Source organism: Carassius gibelio, chromosome B18 (assembly GCF_023724105.1).
Source record: "Carassius gibelio isolate Cgi1373 ecotype wild population from Czech Republic chromosome B18, carGib1.2-hapl.c, whole genome shotgun sequence".
Lineage (NCBI taxonomy): Eukaryota > Metazoa > Chordata > Actinopteri > Cypriniformes > Cyprinidae > Carassius > Carassius gibelio.
The window spans coordinates 24,647,966-24,675,053 of NC_068413.1; the positions used below are offsets into that span (position 1 = coordinate 24,647,966).

Consider the following 27,088-nt stretch of genomic DNA (forward strand, 5'->3'; position numbering starts at 1 on the left):
TTATTAAACCTATAATTAAAATCACACTTTTTTTTTCCTTCTTGGACAACCAACCAATCACAGTCTTCAAAAGATTGTGTCATACATAGCAATGGGGTCAACCCCGCCTCCTCAGTAAGATTAAAGTTTTTGTCTTTTCCTTACTCAGAGTTGCTCTCAGATCGGTCCCCAATCGCTCTTAAGCTAAGACTCCTACGTAAAAGTTTTTAAGCTAAATTAAGAGTTTTCTCAGAGGATTCTTAGAATCTTTATGAATACGGGCCCAGTTCATTATGAAAAAAATATAGAAATATAAGACTATATAAGATCACCATCAGAACACCATAATAATCTAAAATTATCTGCATTGTGACACTTATTTTTATTATTGCAAAGTGAGATGAATGAAAAGCCCGTTTGTCTTCCGTGTGCAAACACTCAGTGTTTATGAATTTAACCTGTATTGTACCAGGTCGGTATTGAAAAGTAAATTTTCAATTTTATGCAAAATGCAATAACTTGCCAAGTTATTAGCTCATGTTTTTCCAAACTGCGACAAATGCCAGTTTCCTTTCTCTGCAGAATGTGATATATATGATCAACCAATCACAGCACACCATTGCACGCACGTTTTCTTCTTCTGCTAAAGATAAACTTTATTTTGAAAGAAGGTGGTAAACTAAACAGTTGCTGGTTCACAGTGACTTCCATTCTACCCCCCGCACCCCCCCCCCCCCCCCCTCATCCGGCCCGCTATTAAAACCAACATTCAAACCACACCTTAAATAGGACAAATATCACTGTAATTGGAAAGAGAGATTTATATGGACACATATAATGTGTGTGTGTGTGTGTGTGTGTGTGTGTGTGTGTGTGTGAGAGAGAGAGAACAGTCAAATAGGAAAAATTACTGCGAGAATTAGAATAGACCCTATACTTAAAATCACTCTTTTTTTCCCTTCTTGGACAACCAACCAATCACAGTCTTCAAAAGATTGTGTCATACATGGCAACGGGGTCAACCGCGCCTCCTCACTAAGTTTTTGTATTTTCCTTACTCTGAGTTGCTTTCAGATCTAAGCTAAGAATCCTACACAAGTTTTTAAGCTAAATTAAGAGTTTTCTGAGAGGATTCTTAGACTCTTTATGAATACGGGCCCTGAGTTTTTAGGAGACAATATATTTTGTATCTGTAATTTACAATGGACAAATCAGCAACAATATCTGCAGAATGGATAAAGGTTGACCATACACAAAACATTAAATATAAATTATATTTAAATTTTAAGTTTTGTGTTTCAGAGGAAAAAGCTATGTCAAGGATGTGACATCCCTCTGTTATGGACTCTCTGTTCTGAGAGCAGAATTTATGCAAACATGTATAAATCCTTTAAAACTTTAAAAGCGATGTCTAGTAGCGTATTGGACGCACTTTAAGAAAGAAATGAAACCTGCATTCAAATTATATAATCAAAGAGTATTTGCTTTCATTTTGAATTGGTTCCTTTTTCAAGTGATCATGCAGGCACCTCCCAGTCATGCATGCACATTAATACTTTTCCGCACAAACACTTACTGTAATATAAATAGAACACATTTATTTTGGGTTAACACCATGAGATCCGCATTAAAATAAATCTATCTACATCCGAGATAGGTGCAGTTGTAAACTGTAATTTGAAGGCTTTTAGGGATTTTAAAATGGCCTGCCACTCCTATTCGTTGAGCATTAGTGTTCTTGTCATAGTTTATATATATATATATATATATATATATATATATATATATATATATATAAAAATAATCGCTTATGCATTAAATAAAGATATAAGGGTCAAGTTAAATTGTACAAATAATTATAAAATGCTATAGACTGTGAAAAAGATTTTAGTTTCACATTTCACATTTCACATTGCATAACAAAGTTAATTATTTAAACATTGAATGATACAAAAAAAGCTTTATAATGAAGAAAAAAATAGACAAATAAGAATAAATTATGTAACCCCTTGTTACATCTCGAACGTTGCCGAACAACCCCATCTTGCACTCTCAGAGCAGATAGCCACACAAGTTATGTGAAACTATAAGGCTCAAAAAACTAATTATGTTCCGCATACTGTACATTATTGATTCTATTCAATGCCCCGCCTTTCTGAAACACGTCGTTTTTTTACTCATCAAAATTCATCATTCTTAAAAGCGAGGTGATTGGCCAGATATCCAGTGCATCGTGACTGGCCGGATGCCTCAAGAATGTGAGGGAAATGTTGTGCTCTTCACTATACTGTGATGTGTGTCCCATTCAGAACACTGGCGCACAGTAAAAAAAAAAAAAAAAAACAACAACTATAAAACCCTCTAGAAACGAGGCATTTGTTGCATACAATGGGGACATAATTACTGATTATACTGACTTATACTGTTTTGTTGTTGTTGTGTTAAGGTTTTAAGCGTTTCATTTCATATTGCGCCACGTAAACATAAAACCATGTCTGCATTTGTGATCGGCTAGAGTCGAGAAATGGCTGGCAGCTTGAGTGAGGAACGGCCGGGGGCTAGAGTTAAGAACTGCCAGTGACTTGAATGAGGAACGGCCAGCGGATTCAACAAAGAAGAGGCCGGGGGCTTTCGGCAACCACATGTGACAACCCCGGGCTGTACTCCACTTCATCCATGGTGAAAGCCGATCCGGCGATCCACAGTGCGAAGTTGATGTATTTCCTCAGCGACAAGCTTGCATTAGCTCTAGGCATGATGAAGTGGATATCATCCTCTTATGCTTTCACAATGGAACACACAGCATTTCCATGACATTGTGCCGGTGGCAACAGCGAAAATAAAAGGTATGCCTTCTTTTTTTGCCTGAACATTTGGGTGGTGTTATGCAAATCTTCCCACATCGTGATGTAGACATGTGGAGGCGTGTTTAAATGAGCCGTTTTAGGAGGGTGCAGACAAGTCTTAACTTTTATAAAGGTTATCTCTTTGGATTTGAAACTTTAGTCTTTGCAACTTTATAGGTCTTCTTTATGCATTAAGAGCTTGTAACACTCTGAAGCAAAAGGAAAAAATTAAATTGCATCATATGACCCCTTTAACTAACATAACAGTCACAATGAACACTGATGACATTTAAATTAGTTTTGATGATTTCTGACCTGCACTGGGCTGAATTTATGAGATGTTCTCATTGAGAATGCAATTTCTAAAATGTTATTAGAATACATTTATTTTGAAAATGGTATTATTCAGAAAGCCTGAAATAGATCACAGCAGTATATAAACTTACACAGTAAGCTATCAGTCATCACATCAGCATGATTATAATAAGAGAACTTAAGTTTAAACAGAGGACGTTTCATTAATCCATTGTTTCAATGATTTAGCTAAATCATGGCAAGTTTAATTGATACATTTCTTGTTTTAGTTAGGCCTAAATAATGGGAGCTCATATAATATTCTACGAAAATAAAGGAAATAATTCATAAATTACACAACACTTTCTTAATTAGGGAACATATATATTTTCCCCACATGGTCCTTTATCAAAATAAAGGACAGTTAATGAATATCAAAGTATGTGCGTGACAAAAATGCATGCTGTTTTATTAAAGGAATGTTAATATATAAATGAAAAAAATGTAAGCGTGACAAATATTAGGCCTAAGTTACATAAGGATATTGACATTTAGAATACATGTACAGCCATGGCCAAAAATATCGGCACCCTTGGTAAATATAATCAGAGAAGGCTGTGAAAATGTATCTGCATTTTTAATCCTGCTGATCTTTCATCTTAAAAAAATCACAAAAATCTAACCTTTCATTGGATAATAATTTAAAATGGGGGGGGGGGGGGCATCATTATGAAAAAAAAAATTAAAAGTTAAAGATCATGATAAGAGATCAGAGACCATTCCTTCATACAGAATCTCTCCAGATCCTTAAGATTCCCAGGTTTTCTTTTTTCTTTTTTTAGGTTTGTATTTGGATTAGTGTAAAGTTTTAAGATCCAAATATGGCCCATTATAAAATTTCCAGCAGAGTCAGTCCCTTTTTATTTTTTTTTATCTGTTGGTATTTGATAAAATCAAAGATGCTATGTTTTTAAAGAAGATGCAAGGACCTCCAGCAGAAATATAGGCTCACAACATTAAAAATACAGCAGTATATTTCATTGTACACATGGGGTACTTTTTATCCCTGTGTACACCAAACCCATCTTGAGTGTTTGCTGCTCAAAAAGCATTTTTTAGTTTCATCTGACCATAGAAGCCAGTCCCGTTTGAAGTTCCTGTCGTGTCTGATAACTGGATATGCTGGGAATTGTTTTTGGATGAGCTAGGATCATTTTTCTTAAAACCCTCCCAAACAACATGTCGTGATGTAGGTGCTGTTTGACACATTTATTTAAGGTTTTCTGACCATTAGACTCAACTATTTTATGGGATTCTCCAGCTGTGATCCTTGAGTCTTTGGCCACTCAAACTCTCCTCCTCACCATGCATTAGGACAATATAGACATGTCCTCTTCCAGGCAGATTCATAAAATTGTATGTTGATTGGAACCCCTTAATTATTGTCTTGATGGTTGAAATGGGAATTTTCACTGCTCTACCTCTTTTCTTCAAACCACTTCACTAATTCACTAATTTCAATTATCTTTTGTTGCACATCAGAAACATATGCTTTGGTTTTTCTCACTGTGATGGATGATTAAGGGATTTTTGGCTTTGTTTTCCATCCTATTTATATTTCTTTTATCCATGGCTGGATAATTTCATGTTCATAATCACCCTTGAGTGCTCAAAATTGTGAAAATGAATAGTAATATATGTATATATTTTACTCATAAGAACTTCTAGGGGTGCCAATTATTGTGTCCAACATTTATTTGAGAAAAACATTTATTCCGTAACTATATTTCCCATCATTTTAAATTCTTATTATCCAATGCAAGGTTAGGTTTTTGTGATTTTTTTTTTTTTTTTTTTTTAAAGATCAAAAGGATTAACAATACAGATTAATTTTCCCAGTCTTATTTGTTCATATTTACCAAGGGTGCCGATATTTTTGCCCTTGACTCATGGGCGTAGGTTTGGTCTCAGCTTTTGTGGGGACACCCCCATACACCCCCCCCCCCCCCCTTTATTTCAGACTGTTGGCAATACAGAATATCACAATACAGACGTGAATCTACTTCATCTTATTATAATGTGCCCTGACCCCGTTATACCATCCTGTATACTGTCCCTAAAGAGCTAGTACAACTGTATAATCTCAAAAATGCACTCTCAAAAAAATAAATAAATAAATAAAACACCTGAGACTGTTTAATGCTGAACAAGCAAACATTTATTAACATAAATTATTATGTACATTAGTATACACTAACAAAAAATACTCTGCCACAAGGAAACAAATCTAAATAAATAAATATAATAACATTTTTCTATTATAAACACTATTTACCCTCCACTAGACTCACGTTTATGTTGACTGCAAGATTCTAAATTGACATTCAGTTACTTGCTAACATAGCATTCATCCTGGGTAACACATACTATCAGCAGTTAATACTATTTTCCACAGTAGAATCTGCATTTGAAAGCCTGGTCATTTACTACTGCTAGTTTATTTGTGTGGCTAGCTAGTTATTTTGCTTACTTACACTCTGACTCTGCTTTATGAAAAAGCTTCTTATGTCCCTTTTGCATAAGGCATCTCTACCATGTAAAAAAAAAGGGGGCAAAAAAAAAAAACACGGAATATTGAAATGTTTTTACTCTGGCCGTTGTATGTGGCAGAGAGACAGCCCTGGTAACTTACTGTCGGCGTCGTCAACATCATCATCGCTCGCTGCTAGTGCAAGCACAAAAGTAGTCCCGGCCCGCGCGTGTAGCCTGTCAAATACCCCGCCGCCAATCAAATTACAGCAGTAATTTGACTTGTACTGTCATCGTGGCCGTTAGAATCGATCCAAATAGCAGTGCAAAGATAAAAATAGAGGTTTAAATAAATAGAGCTTGCTAAATACTGCTGGGGACAAATTTGTCATCTCAAAATTTTGATAGGGACTAGTACCTAGCGTCCCCCCCTAACCTACGCCCATGGGGTATGTAGCCTAGCCTGAAATAGGCTACTGCTTTTATTGCTACGATGCAAAGTAAACCATTTCTGGTAATATAACACATGATTTATATTATATAAATAATGCTGCACACCTGTTAAATGTTTCATATCTCAAATATGGTGTAGTACTTAGCTAAGTGTAAATATAAGCACAAGCTAATAGACTTGACATTCATCCTGCTTGAATTTGTTATAAACGAGAAAGGCACATAAATTCATAAGTACTAAATTTGCATTGGTGAACATTACGTATTTTATCTAGGCCTAAATTGTTTTTCTTTCATTGTCTGCCGACTGAAGCGGTCAAATGTAACATCAGTGAATGCAAAGCAAAGCTTATGGCTATTTGTGAAAATGCACTTTGAAGCGTTCACTTGATAACTTAAAGTGGTTAGAACACCAACAATGGTTATTTCTTAAATGAAGTTGTGAAAGTTAGTTAGCAATTTTGCCCGCTTAATTAGGCTAATAATATACATAAAAAAGTTAAGGAATTATATGATCAAGATGTTAAAATAAACAAAATTTCACCTTTCAGAGCAAACAATGATAAACATGTGCCAGGTTCTTCACTTTTGCAGTTCTCTTAAACATTTCTAATGTGGTATTGGGCCTATTTGCTGCGTGTTTCTGTATTTGGTTTTGTTACAAGTATTTGGTTGTGTTGCGAGGGTTGTCAAATTGATGAAGATGTTTTCTTAATTTGCAGGGTTCAGGGTGTCTCTCTCTCTCTCTCTCTCTCTCTCTCTCTCTCTCTCTCTCTCTCTCTCTCGTGCGCATGTGTGGGCATTTGTGGAGCGTGGCTGTGAGAGCGACTGTGTGTTTTCCCAACTTTCACGTTTTGTTTTGACTTTTTTTTATTTACATATTTATTTATTTATATGGTAAAAGTGTAAGGGTTAGAGGAGTAGTTTATTTTTTGATACTGGCCATTATGGCCGGTGTGAAGGAGGGAGTAGGGTTAGAACAGCTGACCCGACGGCATGGAATTAAAGTGCCGGTCGGGAGTGACTGTTCTGTGGAAGAGTCCAGTCTTGCGGTTGGACAGGTGATCGGGCATGAAAGTATAAGATCAGCTTCTAGAATGAATAGCGCGATGGTTCTTTTCTTGGATTCAGTAGATAAGGTGAATAAGATCGTTGAACAAGGTATTGTTGTGAAAAATGCATATACTCCGGTTTTTCCCCTCGTAAATCCGGCAAAGAAGATACTTTTGTCAAATGTACCGCCATTCATCAAAGATGACGTTTTAGAACGCGAATTGTCACGTTATGGAAAATTTGTCTCGGCAATTAAAAAAATTCCGGTAGGATGTAAATCACCGCTGTTGAAGCATGTTGTATCGTTCAGACGACAAGCGTTCATGGTGTTAAAACAAGGAGTTGATGAGTTGAATGTTTCGTTCAAGTTTAAGATTGACGGGTTCGATTACGTAATATTTGCTACAACTGAAACAATGAAGTGTTTCATTTGTAAAACTGAAGGACATTTGGCGAGAGGTTGTACTGAAAAGGAAAGAGAAAAAGAGTCAGTCTTGATAGAAACTCAGAGTAGCAATACAACAACTGAAATCGAAGTGCCTGAAAATCAGCATAATGAAAGCAGAATTGAGAATAACGTAGAATCTAATGCACAAGAAAAAGAAGACGAAGCTACAGAAAAAATGGTAAAAGAGTTTGAAGTCATTGTTTCAGGGCAAGAATTAATGGAAACAGCTGAACAAAATTTTAAATTGCCAGCTACAAAGCGTAAAGCAACAAGTAGTGGACAGAGTGAGAAGAATTTAAAGAAGGGTCATGTCAAAGAAAAAACTGAGATGAAGGATATGAGTAAAACTGATGCTGGCAGTGAGACAGAATATTCATCAGAATCTGATAGTGAAAAAAGGAATCTCTACTTAAGCAACAATAAATGTAAGAAAGGCGGAGAGGTACGATTTGGATAAGTTTCGCAGTTTTTTACAGGTAACAAAAGGAAAAAGAAATGTGGTTGTTGATGACTTTTTTCCAGATCTAGCTAATTTTATTGAATCTGCAAGGGAGGTGATGAAAAATGTGGGAGGAGATGGTCTTGCTGAGACTGAAATTTATCGTCTTAAGAAATTAGTACAAAAGACAAGAACACAAATGCAAAAAGATGAGTTGGAAGGATCACAACAATAGATGGATTTGCTTTGGAGTGAGGTTTGTCTTAGTAGTCATAACACTTCTTTTTATGGCTGAGTTCAAGATTTCCTCACTAAATTTAAATGGAGCACGTGATGCAAAGAAAAGAAATTATTTTTATGAATTAGTAAAATTAAAAAATATTGATATATCTTTCATACAGGAAACCCACTCATGTAAAGAAAATGAAATTGATTGGCAAAGAGGATGGGATGGGACTGTTATAATGAGTCATAAAAGCTCCACTAGTGCTGGTGTAGCCATTCTTTTTTCAAGATCTTTTGCACCTTTATCTTATGAGGTAGATGAAGTTATTGCTGGAAGATTAATTAAAGTTACTGCAAAATATGAAAGAAAAACTATAATTCTGATCAATGTATATGCTCCTGTTTTTTGCAAAAGAAAGAATGTTGTTTTTAGAAAAATTGGCTAGTACATTGGAAGGATGTGATTCAGATTTTCTTTTTTTAGCTGGAGATTTTAATTGTACGATTAATAACCGAAATCATGTTGAACCACATATGGCTTCAAGAAATAAACTTTTAAGAATTGTGGAAACATTTGATTTAGCAGATGTATGGCGTGAAAAGCATGGAGATTTTAGACAGTACTACTGGCCCCATTATAAGGAAAACTGTATTTCTATGGCTAGGATTGATAGAATATATTGTTATAAGCATCATTCACAGATTTTTAAATCATGTGTTATCACTCCAGTTAGTTTTTCAGATCATGGATTGGTATGTGGAGTGGTTTTTATTAATTATCTTAAAGTAAGAAGTGCATACTGGCATTTTAATGTTTCGTTGTTAAATGATAATTGTTTTAAAAAAGGTTTTATGTTCTTTTGGGAACAGTGGAAAATGAATGTAAATCATTTTGAATCCATTCAACAGTGGTGGGATGTGGGCAAAGTTAATATTCAACAATTTTGTAAACAGTACACTCTTAATGCCTCTAAAAATATTGTTAAGTTGATTGAAGATGTTGAATCTGATATAATAGACCTTCAGATTTTAAGTGAATCAACTCAAGATCAAAGCCTTTTGCAGTCTATAAAAAAGAAAAAAGATGTTTTAACTGAGCTGCTTGGAATTAAGGGACAAGGATCACTAGTGAGATCACGTTTTCAAAATTTTAACAAGATGGATGCACCAACAAGTTATTTTTTTGGTCTTGAGAAAAAAAACGGACAAAGAAGATTAATTAATTCATTGTGGGATGATGATGGGAATGATTTGACGGAGCCTTCTGAAATACGGAAGAGAACTGTGGAATTTTATTCAGCATTATATGCCTCTGAATATAAAGAAGAAATGAATGTCACACATAAGTTTTTTGAAGGTCTTCCACACGTGTCAGCTGAAATAAATGCTGTACTTGAGCAACCATTGTCATTGCCTGAAGTTTACTCAGCTTTGATGAGTATGGCAAATGGTAAAGCTCCAGGACTTGATGGAATCCCCATAGAATTTTATGAAACATTTTGGAGCATAATGGGGTCAGATATGTTAGCAGTGTTTAATGGGAGTTTTGCTGAAGAGCAGCTCCCGTTGAGCTGCAGAAGAGCAGTGTTGACGTTGCTACCAAAAAAAGGGTATTTAAGAGATATAACAAACTGGAGACCTGTTGCTTTGTTATGTGCAGACTACAAGGCATTATCTAAAACATTGGCAAATAGGTTGAAGAAGGCAATGGAATTTGTGATACATAGTGATCAGTCCTATTGTGTTCCAGGCAGATCAATTTTTGATAATATATCTTTTATAAGAGATTTACTTCACACTTCTGAATTGTTTGGTTTTAAATTTGGTCTTTTTTCAATGGATCAAGAGAAGGCTTTTGATCGAGTGGAGCACAAATATAATTTTTCTTCAGTTTTTTTAAATATGGTAAAAGCCCTTTATGGAGGTATTGAGAGTGTTCTGAAGGTCAATGGTGGCTTAAGTGCATCTTTTAAGGTAAATCGAGGGATAAGACAAGGTTGCTCCTTATCGGGCATGTTATATACATTAGCTATTGAACCTTTGTTGAACAGATTTCGTAATGAATTGGTAGGTTTAACAATTGATGATAATGTTAAACCTGTGTGTACTTCAGCATATGCAGACAATATTGTTGTTTTTATTAGAAACCAAGATGATGTTAATAAAATATCTTCAGTAGTAGATGAATTTGGCATAATTTCATCTGCTAAGATTAATTGGAGAAAGAGTTCAGGTTTATTAGTAGGAGATTGGAGGGAAGAAAAACCTAAATTTAAGCTGGACTCGTGGAGGTTTTAGATATTTAGGTGTTCATTTGGGGAATGAGTCCATAGAAAAAGAGAATTGGAATGGAATTTTAGAAATGGTGGAAGGAAGATTAAAAAAATGGAAATGGCTCCACTCATGTTTGTCTTATAGGTAGAGTATTAATTATTAATAATTTAATAGCTTCTGTGTTGTGGCACAAATTAGCAATTTTAGAACCTCCAATTGATTTGTTAATGAAAATACAAAGAATGCTTGTTGATTTTTTTTGGGATCAAATGCATTGGATACCGCAGAGTGTCTTATTTGTATCAAGAGAGTTTGGAGGTCAAGGTTTGATTCATTTGGTAAGTAGGAAAGTTGCTTTTAGAATACAGTTTGTGCAGAAATTATTATACGGGAATTTGGAAACTCCATGTCGAGTGTTAGCTGGGCGAATTTTAAAACAGGTTGGAAATTTAGGTTTGAGACAAACAATTTTTCTTCTGGATACCACTTTTTTGAATGTGAGAGGATTTTTTTCTTTCTATTGTAGTGTGTTTAGAGCATGGAGTGTTGTAGAAAAGAGAAGATTGTTTACAAAAAAATCATCATTATTTTGGTTATTAGAAGAACCAATTGTGTATGGGTCACGAATGTTTTTAAAAAAAAGATGAATTTCCGGGTATGAATGATGCTTTTATTAAAGCTGGAGTGGTGACAATGAAAAATCTGACAAAGTTAGCAGGTCCGAATTTGAATAATGTGGAGGCGGTGGCAGAAAGACTTGGTATTCATTCTTCTCGAAAAGTTGGACAGTTTTTACAAGGCTTTCGGGACTTATTAACTGAAGAAGAAAAATTAAGACTTAAAAATTGGATGGAAGGATGTGAATTGCCTGAGTCTACTGATCTCTTTCCGAATATGGGAGTGAGACCGAGAATGGATGAAGAGGACTTTCAAGATCTATCAGGGTTTTTCAAAAATGATGTTCGTTTTACTGTTTTTAATTCTGTAGGAGGGAAAAGTATTTATTCCTTTTGTGTTAAGGTGCTGAATAAAGGAAAATTAAAAAATAGGATTGACACACCATGGAGGAAATATCTGGATGTAAAAGATGAGATAATGCCAGTATGGGAAGCAATTTATAAGCCACCATTGACCAAAAAGGTTGGAGATATTCAGTGGAGAATACTGCATGGTATTATTGCAGTAAATGCTTTTGTGTCTATTATAAATTCTGAAATTACTGATACCTGTCCTTTTTGTAATTGTAGAGAAACTATGTTTCATTGTTTTCTTAGGTGCAAACGATTGTTGCCTTTATTTGTTTTTTTGAAATAATTGTTTAATTTGTTTGGAGACATGTTCTCTGATGTTTGTTTCATTTTTGGAGTGAAAATTGGGAAAAATAAGAGGGATATTAGTAAAATCTTAAATTTTCTATTAGGACAAGCTAAATTAACAATTTATGCAACAAGAAAAAGAAAAATAGAACAAAATAATAATATTGATGTTCTTTTTTTTATGTATAACAAGAGCTAGGATACATTTAGAATTTAATTATTATAGATTAATGGATAATGTTGAAGGTTTTAAAGAGATTTGGAGCTTAAATGGGAAAATATGTACTGTGAATGGAGAAATTTTATCTTTTTCTGAAAACTTTGTTTAATGTTTAATGCGTTTATTTTTTAAATGTTTTATATCTGTATTAATTGCCATTTGAAGAAGGCAAAATAAAGTGATGTTAAAATTCAAAAATTCTCTCTCTCTCTCTCTCTCTCTCTCTCTCCTCTATTCTTCTCCTTGTGTTTTTGAATAAATTGAGCTATCATTTGCACACTCTGATGCATGCTGCACCTTTCAATTTGGAAGGAATCCAACAAAACCCCAAAGTAGTAAAAGTTATTAAAACGAACCACATCTCGGTATTCAGGTAAGATACAGTACATGTTCAGAATGCTCAGCTTATATATACAGGTTTATTATAAGCAGCCTCTTAAAAATACACTTCCAAGTATACAAACGGTATTGCCAAAAATTTTCTGGTAATTTTTTGTTTGCAGTGGTGAAGCAACATATACAGAAAAAAAAAAAAATAATAATAATTTCCAAATACATTATACCCATATTATGTCATACAGCATGTCAAGGACTTGGCAGATCTTGTTACAGACCTTTGCAAGAACTCTGTTCAAGAAAAAAAAAAATAATAGAAAATCGAAAGAAAGAAAAAAAGGCTGTTCTGCCAAATATTCCATACTATTTGTTTTTGCCCTCCTTATGTAATCATCCATTATAGCACATTACCAGTGAACCTTGTCTGAAGTATCTGGCTTTCTTTTGTCTGCTCAAATCAAATATTCTCTCCCTCTCCTGTCCAATTTCTGCCAAGTCGGTGTAAAGTGAAGCTAAATGCTTTAGCGAGTTCTGTATATTCTCACTAAACGCTACACAGGCTAAACTACACAGGACTGTGGCAGTTTAGATGAGGTGGAGATGACGAACGTACACATCCTAATAATCTGTAATCAACTAAAATGAAACGCCCTTATATACAGGTGCATGTCAATAAATTAGAATGTAGTGGAAAAGTGCATTTATTTCAGTAATTCAACTCAAATTGTGAAACTCATGTATTAAATAAATTCAAGTAGTTTAAGTCTTTGGTTCTTTTAATTGTGATTATCTTGGCTCACATTTAACAAAAACCTACCAATTCACTACCTCAACAAATTAGAATATGGTGACATGCCAATCAGCTAATCAACTCAAAACACCTGCAAAAGTTCCCAGTTCTCTCAGTTTGATTCACTAGGCTACACAATTGTAGAGACTTTGTCGACAAATAAACTACAAATAAATCACAAATAAACTGCACAATCAACTACTCCCAAAGGAATCAAAAGTGACTCCTTTCTTCCATCTGTTGTCTTAAAGCTATTAATAATCAACTAAGGAAAAACAAGGCTCAAATTCTCTGTCAAGGAGTAATTGTTAAAAACCATAATTAGGTCAGCATTAAGAGAAGTGGGGTTGGTGTGGCGCTCAAGGTTACCTGTGGGGACCTGGGGGTAGGACAGACAAGGCGAGATAAAAGGAGATGGAAGAGATGGAAGGATGAGGAGCAACAGATATGAGAGAGGGGAGATGGGAGAGAGAAATCCGGTTCCCAGACACACTGCCGCTCGGCCCTCCACGAGCTGGGTGATTTCCTTAGCGCCACCTGGCGGTGGCTCTGGACGACCCTCGGCAGATGGCACGGCACTCCTCCGCCGTCTGGTGGACGCTGACAGCTCCTCTGGTTTTGGGCACCCGGCAGGAATCCCCCGTTCCCTGCTCCTCCCCATTCAGGCAGACGGCAGCAGGCGGAGACTCCTCCACTCCCTCATGGATGGCAGCCGCTCCTCCACATCGCGGGCAGCCAGCAGCTAGCTCGTCCGTCCCCAGCAACTCACTCCAGCCCACCTCCTCGAGCGTCCATGGCGGCACAATTCCTTGCCCTGCTCGATGGCACAGAGGATTCACCACAGCGGCGAGGAATCTTAGGCAGTGCATCCCTCCTTCCTGCCGGGTTTCGGCACCAGTGTAATACAGTACAAACTTCATAATCTCAGGAAGGAGGAGGCGGGAACCGGCGGACAATCAAATTAAGCTTTAATAATCAAATAAACACAAAACAGCGTGACAGCCCCTCGCGGACGACTGTTGTGCATAAACAAAACCAAAACATAAAATAAAACCCAGGCCCGGTCCTCTCGCATCCTTCACTGTCATTGCTCCTCTTTTATATCCTTCTGATCTCCTCTGTGGGACTTGAGACCGGTGGGTCCAATCACTCCACCAAAACGCTCCATTCCCACGGCTCTCTGCCCCACCCCACTCGTCAGACCACTCAAAAGAGTTGATGAAATTAACTCGGTCACAAGATACAAGGACCCTGTATATCAAGAAGCATCTCATGTCCACAACATGTATGGAACCCCTGTGCAACCCCGCAGGAATCATCAATAATTCATGGACCTCAACAGAAAGGATCCATTTAGCATTTCCCATGACTTGTGCCTTGCTTGTGACTCTTTCTACAAACTGAACTCAAAAGATAATCATTGAAAATTCTAAAGGGTTAACTATTTTCACAAATACAATGTTTTATGTCCTATATATGCTTGATGTGTTCAATTTAACTGGCACAACTTTAACCAATGTTTTATAACCTATTTTATCAGATATTGCTATTACATGTGTGTAAGATATGGTAAGTTTAGTGTTGGACGTGATATTTGCAAGACTGTAAGATGAATGAAAATATTGTATTTTTAATGGTGTGTGTTGTACAACGTATTATTGAAGTTATTAAACAAAACCAGCAAAGAGATTTCCCCATGTGATAAATTTAAGCATCATGTTAAGGTATGCACACTCCGCCTTGCAACAAGTCGATTGGAAGATCGCTTCATGGGATGGACCAAATCAGCTTGGACAAATCCCCAATCTCTGAACAAATTCAGTCCACTTGCTTTTTTGCCAGGGATTGAAATGCTTGAACTGCCTACTCCAACACTCTGATAGTGTTCTAGTCACCCAGAACTCAAAACAATCTGTTGAAACTTTGTGACCTCAGGAATCTTCAAAAGCCTTAAGTCTTTGAACAAAGAAAATTTGAGAAGAAATGCAAAACCTGTCACTAGGAACCAACCAAGCTCATCACCAAGCTCATGGTGATTATTATTTGGATCATTAAGGAAGATCACCAGCCAATAAACAACGGGACTCCCTCAGGCAGAAACGGGAACCCTGCTTTCAATGCAAATGCAAGTGAAACAAACAAAGCTTGGTGAACGGCACAAATCACTCATCAATATGATGTCCAGCTGGAATGATAGCCCTGGTTCTGGCTTCATGCTTCTTGGATCATGTGGCCATGTCATAGGCCTCTGCAAAAGCCTTCTTGATCATCAGACCCCTGGCACGGCACTGCAAAATTTCCTGGATGTCCTGCTGGGTTGCCCTGAGGGGCTTCCTGGTTACCAGGATATCCCCTCTTGCTGAAGCATCGAGCGAGAAGTATAGGTTGCATATGCAAAACCTTCTTGAGTAATGCTGTCTCAGGCAGTGCTCCCCACACCTTAGAGGGTTATATTTGAGATTGCCTCTCCTGTTCTGTTCAGTACCTCTGGGTATCTGTGGACAGATGCTTGGCGAGCTTTAAGTACACATGCTAAGCTCTGTGTACATTCTGAAATCCACATGGTGGTAAGTGTACACGTTGAACACTTTGCAAACTTTCTAAAATCCACAAAAGTGGTAAGTGTGCAAGATGAGCACTTTGCTCAATTTCTAAAATCCAGATGAGTGGTAAGTGTGCACGCTGAGCACTTTGCTCACTTTCTAAAATCCATATAAGTGGTAAGTGTGCACGGTTTATGCTCCCTCAGCTAGGTAACCTACCACTAGCCATTACAGCATTGGAAAATGCTGTAGGTTGAGCCCCCTCTCTCATTGAGAAATGGGTGTGTTGCTTCCTCAGCTAAGTAAATTACTGGTAGTTGTTCCAGCATTGGAACATGCGGTAGGTCAATCTCTCTCTTATTTGAGAGCTGGGTGTTTGCCCCTCCCCTCAGCTATTCATTTACTGCTAACCACTCCAGCATTATACCATAGATCAAGTTGATTACTTTCAAACACATTGGTTTAGTGATGTACCATTCCATCTAGGGCTGTCACGATATTAGATTTTTCATATCATGGTTATTGTGACCATAAGAATTCACAATGTCGATATATCATGATATCTATAGAAACCTTGGGTCGGGGAAGATATCAGTCAAATTATTTTTTACTTTGTTTATTGAGTTTTTCTTTTGTACACAACGAGCACAATATTGATACTGATAAACACAGGGCACAAGACTCTGGCTTTCTCCGTCTTCTTTGAAGCTCTTATGAAATAATAAGAGAGAAAATACTGTCAAGTTCAACAGTATGATGAATAAATATTAATGGTCATACTTTACAATAAGATGCCATTTGTTAACATTAATGTATTAACAAACATGAATGAACAATGAACAATACATTTATTACACAATTTATTAATCTTTATTAATGTTAATAAAAATTGAGTTATTCAATGTTCATGTTCATAGTACATTAATGTTTACAAACACAACTTTGATTTTAACAATGCATTAGTAAATGCTGAAATTAACATGAACTAAGATTAATAAATGCTGTGGAAATATGGTTCATTATTATTTATGATATTTATATGTTAACTAATGTACTTAACTAATGTTAACTAATGAACCTTATTGAAGAATGACCGCAGATGAGGCATTAAGTGCATGGCACTGTGACCGACTTAACATTTTACAGAGTTTAATGTAGCAATGTGGTCGCTCAGTTTTTCAAGATCCATTTTAATCGTGTAACTGTTCATAGATTTGAACAAAGAAAGAAATGAAGTGTTACTACACACAGGCCGTATTGATTGCAAATACAAAAATAAGACGAGTAAAGAAAATGCGGTACTTGTTAAAATAATCACCCTTTACTTAAGTATATGAACACAGAAAACCGTTGTTAATAGGTTACATAATATTTCCTAGTCTATGAATAGTAAAATAATAACAACTTACTCTGATGAACCAGTCCCTCCAGAAAAACGCGATTATGCGATCACCTGATTTAATGCATAATCAGCCAAGGGCCGCATATTTATGCGGGGGTCACATTTTTTTTTAAATACAGCGCACTTTCACCGCATAAATTGCCAATTTCAGGAAGCAAAATATGCGGAGGTAGCATGATTTCATAATAATAATAATTGTCGATGCAAAAAAGTCACATATATCTTAGCAGAAAGTTGAAAAATGTTGCGTTTACTTCACACAAGTAAATCGCCATTATTTCCCAATGGGAACCTTATGAAGTGACATAATTGCACGACGTGAAAATCATCTATGAAGCCCGCGGTGAAACCAGGGTGAAGGACACAAATCATTCTCATCTGACCAAACAAAAATAAGCGCAAAAGACCGCGCAAAGCAGTTACCCGGTGTGTTACATGACAATGGGGGCAAATTATTTTGAAAAAGGGATGAGGATGGCGAATGATAGGCCAGTGTTAAAGGCTACGCAGTTAGTTTTCATTTTCACAGTGGACTGTTGTAGTTTCATTCAGAAGTTGATGCACCTCTACAGTTGTAAGATTGTACTTTTTTGTTACAGAATAGTACCAAAACCTTACAGTTGTAAGTATATTAGTAGTATGTAAAATAATTTATGTTGCAGTAAGGGATTGCACTTTACAATTCCTGTAAAACAGCTTTTGTATATTTGTGTGTATATTTTATTTGTATTCATTTTTACAGAAGTTGTTGAATATTTATTTTGTAAAGCTAGAGAACTTGTTTGACTCAATGTTTTGTAAGTTTGAGCCATGTGTTAATTAAGGCCTGAAATAAAACAGAATGAGTACTTAAATATTATGTGATTTAGTATGCTTGCTTATCATAGGAAGTCATAAGAAATGACTCTTTACAGTAAGGTAGTAGCCTAGTGAGAACAGGGTGTTGAGGGGGGGGGTCACCTTTTTTCTCTTTTTCATCATACCGCAGTTTTTGCAAGTTCCCGCAATTTCATCGCATAAGATTGCAAAAATATCCCACATATTCCATCGCATTTTTTAAGATAACCTGACGCAAGATCAAGGATTTTTGCCCGCAACAATCACAATAATAATCCGGGTTTTTCTGGAGGGACTGATGAACACAGCTCTCCTCAGAGTAGCTGCGAGTGCTGCGTCTTCTTCTTGTGTGACAGGTGTCAGAGTTAAGGCACGATACTGCCACCTGGGCACTCAACCAGGTACTGTTACCAAGTATTTACATGTGCTGTCATCATAAGAGAACTGTTCATTTTAAATATTGCGGTTATCACTAATACCGGTATATCCTCATACACTAAATTAACATGATATCGATAATTGTTTATTTGAATATAACGGTTATCGTCAATACCGGTATATCGCGACAGTCCTAATTCCATCTATAAGCTGCTCTTTCAGAGTGCCATGCGAGCCCCTTAGAACGGTATCCTAAAATCCATGTTATGGTAAGTGTGCACGTGAAGTCTTTGCACACTTTCTAAAATCCAAACTGAGATAAGATCACACAATAGTACCCTTTTAGGATGTTCTTTTCAAAAATCCTATAAGGGGAGGGCTTCGCACGGTTGCTTCATGCTGTTTCTTGAACTGGTAAGCCCAGTTCATCTTGGCCACTCCACCTATGTATCCACAGGATACCTGTTTAAACAGGGAGTTGCTACTAGGGATCTGTTGAAACAGTTCCTTCAGCATGCTTATGTGAGAGCAAGCGGTAACCCCTGTGTGACAGGCCAAGACTTAATATAATGCTATGCTCTTGGTCGTATCAACTTTAAAGGAAACTATTCCTGATCCCAAGCCTTGGGCTCTACCCCTGATCCAGGAGTCTGGCCCTAACAGGTAAGTTTGGGTACGTAGCCTAGGCCTTAATCCATAAGGGATAATGTCACAGACAGCCGTCTAACATCCCAGGGCAACTACCATGGAAATGGTAGAGTTGGTACTAAGTGCTTGCCATGGTTATGGCCTGCACTCCCCTTAACATGGTGGTGTGTATACCGTTCCCCATAGTGATCCCTAAAGGATGCAGTTAGAAGTTCCCTTGAAAGGGAACATCTCAGGTTACTTATGTAACCATGGTTCCCTGAGTATTGAATGAGACACTGCGTCCTTTAGCTTCCTGCCTTGCTTTGGATCCAAGTTTCAGATGAAGAAGTGGATGAGGTGTTCTCCCGGTGCCTATTTATACTATAGTCGCACTAGTAGTGACGTCATGGGCTGTCACTGTCCAGTGTGTTGTTGGTGTTTTTATTCTTCAGACACCGGTCACGACGAAGCATTCCTCATTCCCTACTCAAGAAACCATGGTTACATAAGTAACCTGAGACATTTTTGGTCTGTTGTAGGCTTGTGCAAATGTGTAAAATGTAAATAAATGATTCAATCAATGATGAACTGATTTGCCATTTGGTAGAATCTAGCTAATTTAGATAAATGTCAACATGCATAGGTTTTATGATGCCTTGATTCTCAAATATGTAAACATATTTGATTAATTTTGAAAGCTTACAAATCGTGTACAGTTGTTATATTGTGTTCTTCTCCATTTACTAAATGTAAATGTCTAATCTGGTTCCTGAAACAAAATCAGTTGTGAACCACTGATCTATATCCCACTTGCAGGAAAAGAAATCTCTTCTGTGCAAGAGCAGGTTTGAGCAGAGTATTTCTGTAGGGAGCTGAGATTTATGGTTTATGTGACATTTAATGGGCCTTTTTTCATTCTGTTTCCACTATCTGGCATAGCATGAGAAGTCGTGTGGAGAGGCAGCATATGATGTTGATGTAAGAGCTTTGCCAGGTGTGTCTGAATCTGTGCTTGGCTCCAGGACACAAAGGGAGTACAGTAGATCCCACAGCCAGACAATAAGGATTGCTGCCTTAATACAGACTAAACCATCATCGCTATATGAGTGGAGTCTTCTGTAATTTATTGTCCCAGGACTCACAGCATCTAATATCCATAAGATCCTGACAATATAATTGGTGCTCTTGGACAGCAAATAGTGACCCCAAATAGCATAGAAGTAATAATAGTTTCCTTTAAAGAGTTAGTTCAACCAAAAACAAAAAATTCTGTCATCATTTACTGAGTCTTATGTTTTTCTTAAACCCATAAGACTCCCGTTGATCTTTGAAGCACCAATGTCCATCCACTGAAAGACCATGCAACTTTGGCACTCTAAAAAGTTCATAAATACGCTGTTAGTGGAATTCATATGAGCAGTTTAATCCAAGCCATTGAATAAGACACTATACACTTATTATACACATATTAGGGATGCACCTAATGTTTGGCAACCAAAATTATTCAGACGAAAATAGCAATATATATATATATATATATATATATATATATATATATATATATATATATATATATATATATATACATTTCGGTGTTCGGCCGCACAAGTGAAAAGACAATGACATTTTTGGTGATGTGATCAAATGGTAACCAGTGAAGAGTGAGAGGCATGCAACAAACATGTTGGTAGTTTGGAAGTGGAAGCATTTAAAATTGTCAGAGAAAGATTGTTTGGTACTACATTGCATGTCTTAGATGAGGAGTGGAATGGTTGGTTGCTGTATGATGATTGAAAATCATGAAATGGCCTTTAACAATTCTGAAATAAATTGCAGAAGGTTATGTTTTCATTCTGACAGTGCAGTGCAAGTTTGCGTCGCTATCTCTTGTTAGCCAGGGTTTAAAGTTCAAAGCATAAGGAAAATCAGTACTGAAACAGTGGTACTTGTCAGTTGCTCAGAAACATTTTTTTGAATTTTTACAAAGCATGGATGTGACAACGTGATATGTGCAACACAAATCTTCCCAAATTCAGGTCTGCCAAAATAAAAGCTCCATCAACAATCCTAAAAGTTAGTACTGCAAATTTTCTTTTGTTCTGTCAAATAAAATAAAAATTAAGACAATAATAATAGTAATAATTACAACAGCTTTATTAATACATCTATTATTATATTATACACATAGTGTTCAAATTGGGATCTGTAATAGTTTCTAATGTTTCTAATGGCATAAGCCAGGGAATATTTTGAGATCAGTTTCATTGCAATAGACTAATGCAATAACAAGTTATTAGCATTTGTATAGGTGTAATTATTAATGGTTAATGAATGGTTTGTTAATCTTTATCCAATATGTGGGCTGTCACTAAATTGATGCGGCATGGTTAGTGTGAGTTGACAATGACACATACAAAGTTTGGAGCAAATATGTCAAAGCCTCAGAAACACTGGTCTCAATACGCCAAACCGTTGCTGAGATATAGCCTCACATACATTTTTACATGCTTTTTGTGAAATTTGTGTCATTCGAGAACAGTTGGACGAATAGGACGAATAGGACAAGTTCGAAAAAGTAGTTTTTTTCGAACAATTGAAAATAGTGAAAAAACTAAACCTTTTTTATTTTTTTATTTTGGGGTTCATTCGACTCGGCATGAGCCAAGGATTCAGAGGGAAAAGGGAAATTTTAATTGTCTGGTTTACGGTTCGGAAGTTATTAGCATAAAGAGGCTGACATTTTTGACAAGTGATGGCGCTAGAGAGTTTGAGTTAGAGACTCCAAATTTGCTATGGGGAATGTTGATACTGTCCTCTATCAGTGTAGAGCTCATAAAATATACATGGAAGCCTAGCCATATTTGCTTGACACTTGATTCATATGGATTATGTTCAAAATGTTTTATTAACTTTTTGAACTATCTAGATTTGGTTGAATTCACTTTCCATAGAGAGAGTGGGCTCAGGTTTCATTAAAAATGTCTTCATTTGCTTTTAGAAAATGAACAACCATCTTAGGCCAGGCATACACAGTGTCATTTTCTTTCAATTTTGAGCTGATTTCTGACTTGTGTGACTTTTTTGGCTTTGTCGTCTGTCTTTTTTGACGTGCAGTGTGTAAGGGGTAACAAGAAGTGAGTAGCCACTTCTGACCAGCATTTGGATGGTCAGATGAATTTCTGACATGCTAGATATTTTGGTTTTGATTAGACACAGACGCATGTGCCAAAGCCTCCCTTTACAAAGCTGAGAAGATCATTTATTTTTCTAGTCTAATGCATAAGATTATATGGGTATGCAGAGCTTTATTTGGGAGGTTAACCATGTTCTACATCACATGTAATTATAATTCCCAAGAGTGCATTTGCATTGCTAGTGTGCATGACTTTAGTCAGATTCTCACCTGAAAATTTCCAGCATAATCCTCCTCTTGGTCTCCATTGTGCCCTTCCTTCAGAGCAATAAGAGTAAAGCCTCTGAAGTATGCAGGGTTGGTTGCATACAGGGATACTGGAAATAATAACAATAACAATAATCAGTTACATTATATTTCTGGTTGCTTTCACGGGTCAGTCAAAAACAATAAAACAAATACAATGATCTGATTATTCTGATACAGAATTAATAATAATTCCTAAGCTTTGCCCATTTAATCTTTAGCTACTGAGGATTGTTATCCGCAGTGGAGGGGCTGAAGGAGACCGCTACAAATGCTTGGAAGATAAGTATGGTTAGCAAGATGCCTACATTTTGTTTGTGGAGTTGGGAAGGTGAAGGAAACAGACGAAACAGCTGATGCAAGAGCAAGGTGAGCACTGCTTATATGCTTCAGCAGTTCACTGAAAAATTTGAAGAGTTCACCGCTCCCAAAAATGCATTAAGGAACTTCACCTCTTTTCTAGTCCAGAAATTCTCACTTTTTTTGTTAAAATACCTCCAGTAAAATAGTCACGTAACCCATTTTAAGTATCTCACTAAATTATTCAACATAAAATGCACAAAGAAACTGATCATTGGTTAATGCACAGTACAAATTAGAAAGTTAGAAATATTCTAAACCTTTCATTTGCATACTGAAAACAAATTTACAGTAACATATAGGATGTATATAACAGAAATAGATGTAAAAATTGTTTTTGTTCACTTATTCATTCATTCATTCAGTCAGTCAGTCAGTCAGTCATTCAGTCATGTTAGATATGACAACATTATCTAACATAAATCAAACAATCATGCCTCATGCCTCAGTATTAAAATTTTATTCAAATTGTATAAGTTATTTTGGAGATAAGAAGAATTTAAATTAAACATTTTATAAAACTCTCAGTTGTCAAATCTAAAGTTTTTGACAGTCTAGTTGATAAATTCAAATAAAATGAAATATGTTACAGCTTACGCTGATAAATGTGACAACTTACTCTGACTTGACCATGATAAAATACATAATTGTCCTGATAACATATATATATATATATATATATATATATATATATATATATATATATATATATATATATATATATATATATATATATATATATATATATATATATATATATATATATATAAGACAACTTCCCCGCCTCATAATAAAACCCAGTTTCCATTATCACTTGGCCAATATGCCCCATCATGCTAAATATCATAGGCAGCTTGTTCGTTTTTTCAGACAAAGCCCCTATCTGCAGAGCGCGCACTGTGAAGCGTCTTTGTCCGCGCCGGTGGTCCTGACAACAGCTGGAACATTGACATGTACCTCGGTAAGTGCTGCCGGGTTGATAATGCTCCGGGTCTCCTTCCACTCGCAGTCTGAACTCATTGAAGCCCTCCCTCCTGCTTCCAGCTCCGTGAGGCTGAGCCCGCGTTATCCAGCTGCAATAGCCGTCAGATGGAGCCGCTCTGTCCGGGGGCTCCTCGGGTACACTCGCGCACACGTAGAAGGTTAACATCAGCAGGACAGCGGCTGTCCACATCTCCGATCGCTTCACTTTCATTTCCGAATATGCACTTACAAGCGTGTTTTTAGAGTGCTGAACTCTTAGTGGAAACTACACTTGGCTGTAATAACACATACGTAAATGCTGATATATCCGCCTTCACCCTGTTATTTTGAACAGAACTGAAGAGAGAAAGAGAGGTGAGGAATCGCCCGTCTGTATCGAGTGGCACATTCAGAGTGGACTGACTCTAGCGCTGCTCTCACACTGACAGCTGAATGGATTCAGCCACATGAACTTAAAAACAAAGACCATGCTCAGAGAGAGCCCCGGTTTTTAGATATTTTGAGAATCGTCAGAAAAATTTTTATTCGTTGCTTATTATTTATAATTTGTATAAATATTTCATTGTATTTCGTATTTTATAATTATTGCTTTAATTATATTAATTCACTGGAGCATTGCTTTCTCAAGCGCTCTCAGTGTTTGCCTGTAAATATTAGAGCACCCAATTGTAGGACTCTCTTCTCCTTACTTGTAGATTAACTTTTAACTTCTGTTTCAAATGTCAAACTTTATTGTGCATTTTTGTAAATATTATGCATTTTAAGAAATTACAAAACGAAAGTAAATACAAATATGATCCACGACTATGACCTCATCGTAATATTTGCATTGTACATTTCCATTGGTCTTCTTTCTCTACAACATTCTGCATATAGTTTTTGTGATGTGATTAGCCTATTTTCTTTCTTAAAAATGAAGTGTGTGTGTGTGTGCGTGCGTGTGCGTGTGTGTAAGTGTACTGGTATCTTTTATGACACAAATGTATAAAATGACATGGGTACTACAAGGTAAACATGATTTATGAGGACACTTCATGTGTCCCTTTAAACAAAAGGCTTAAAAAACTTACAAAACTATGATTTAAAAAAAAACAAAAAAAACATTGTAAGTAGTTTTCTGTAAGGGGTACATTTATTTGTAGAGTTGGTGTAGGGAGAAAATACAGTTTGTACAGTATAAAAACCATTACGCCTATGGAGAGTCCCACAAATGAACAGTGAACCACAAATGCAAGTGTGTGTGTGTGTGTGTGTTTGTATGTGTTTGTGTCATTTTACCAAACCATACTGCAAAAATATGTTAAAACGTGGAGCCCAAATAGGGTCAATTAATGGGTAGTTCCACCCCAAACACGTTAATGGTTGAAACAACATTGCTTCCTGGTCAAGATGCTTAAAGGCATGGTGCACTCAAAAAAAAAAAAAAAAAAAAAAAACAGCCATGAGGGGTCTCACTTTGACTGAATGTTATGTTCTCACTCATCATGTCATCACTCTGTCATCACTCTCTGTCATATCGCATGCCTAAACGCCAGCAAGAGCCTATATCCCCGCCCGCCCCTGAACAGGTATGGTAACTGTTAACATTATTGTCATTCAAAACGTCCAACGAATCGCCATTAACCGAGAGCAAAGGCTCTAGCTAGCATTTTTAGCATGCGAACATGACACTATGACATGATGCTATAGACCCCTTAATCGCCTACGTCACTATGACATCACCAATCTAGCTGGAGGAAAAACATAAGGAAGAACTCATAGCAGGCACACTAATTAGCTAACACTAGTTTAAGGTTTTGACTTTAAAATGTTGTGTTGTGTTTTTGGTTGTCAAAAATATTAGGAACAGCACTTTTGGTCCAAAACTAAAGTTTTACAGGATCCCGGCAGACATTCCTTCACAGAAATGAAGAAGAAAATTGTGGTTGAATGCAATAAGGCGTACTGACTGGACGGAGATGTTCATAAATAATGCCAGTGTTTGCAGTGCTTACTTCATATCAGGTAAAATAATCTATGCATATGTACTGGTGTGTTGGTTTTATCTAGTACAAATCAGCAAGTTTCTGTTTTTAGGTGAAAAGTCACCAACCTTCAGCGCACTAGCTAGCTTAAATGTTACCAAAAAATATACAGTACAGACCAAAAGTTTGGACACACCTTCTCATTCAAAGAGTTATCTTTATTTTCATGGCTATGAAAATTGTAGATTCACACTGAAGGCATCAAAACTATGAATTAACACATGTGGAATTATATATGGAATTATATACATAACAAAAAAGTGTGAAACAACTGAAAATATGTCATATTCTAGGTTCTTCAAAGTAGCCATCTTTTGCTTTGATTACTGCTCTGCACACTCTTGGCATTCCCTTGATGAGCTTCAAGAGGTAGTCACCTGAAATGCTCTTCCAACAGTCTTGAAGGAGTTCCCCGAGAGATGCTTAGCACTTGTTGGCCCTTTTGCCTTCTGTCTGCGGTCCAGCTCACCCCTAAACCATCTCGATTGGGTTCAGGTCCGGTGACTGTGGAGGCCAGGTCATCTGGCGCAGCACCCCCTCTCCTTCTTGGTCAAATAGCCCTTGATGCCTTCAGTGTGACTCTACAATTTTCATAGTCTTGAAAATAAAGAAAACTCTTTGAATGAGAAGGTGTGTCCAAACTTTTGGTCTGTTCAGTATATATATATAACTTCAAATTGGCAGTTTTAAAAGCCTCTGCTACTAATTTGAAAGCATCATTTTAAAACTATTAAGTTACTCCGAGCTGCTTCAGTGAAGTTAAAAGCTTATTGTATTATAGAGACAAGATGAGTATTATGAGAGAGATGGACTGAGTGAATGTGATTATCTGCATTTAAAATGAATAAATCCCCTTAACTGTCAAAGATCAGTGACGGCCCCAGGTTATTGTTGTTTCATTTAACAGCACATTACAACACACTCTGTGCATCAGTAGAAAGATTGCTTGATATTTGACCACTGTTTTGTTTAAACATCGTTGCAGTGACAGTGACATGCATTCATATTCTGTCAAGTTTGGATAAGTGATATTTACACCCTCCTGTGTCGAGTGAGCAGTCCAGTAGCGGTGACTTCATCCACTGGTTGTGCTGGTAGCAATGCAGTGGGAAAAGGAGCAGAAATCCGTTTCACATCGTTGAACAAGAAGCGCTTGAGGAAGCTCCTGGAGAACCAAAGGGAACTAAAATCTGGAATGTGCAGATGTGGCCCTGGAGTAGGTGCAGAAGGTCCTTAGCCTGCACACAAGCAAAGGTACCTTGAAGTGAAGGTTTGCTCACCGGAGCTTA

The 27,088-nt window shown here is 36.7% G+C and overlaps 1 protein-coding gene across 1 annotated transcript in view; it reads right to left on the minus strand.

The window, feature by feature from the left end:
• Nucleotides 1-24,175, minus strand: part of LOC127977656 (spondin-1-like) — a 228,372-nt gene extending 204,197 nt beyond the window's left edge. Inside the window, exons 1-2 of the mRNA XM_052582642.1 lie at nucleotides 23,749-24,175; nucleotides 22,396-22,502 (exon numbers count right to left, since the gene is read on the minus strand). Of these exons, the coding sequence (XP_052438602.1) occupies nucleotides 22,396-22,502; nucleotides 23,749-23,986 (345 nt within the window). The 5' untranslated portion in view covers nucleotides 23,987-24,175. The remainder of the gene's footprint in view (nucleotides 1-22,395; nucleotides 22,503-23,748) is intronic.
• Nucleotides 24,176-27,088: the final 2,913 nt, after the last annotated feature.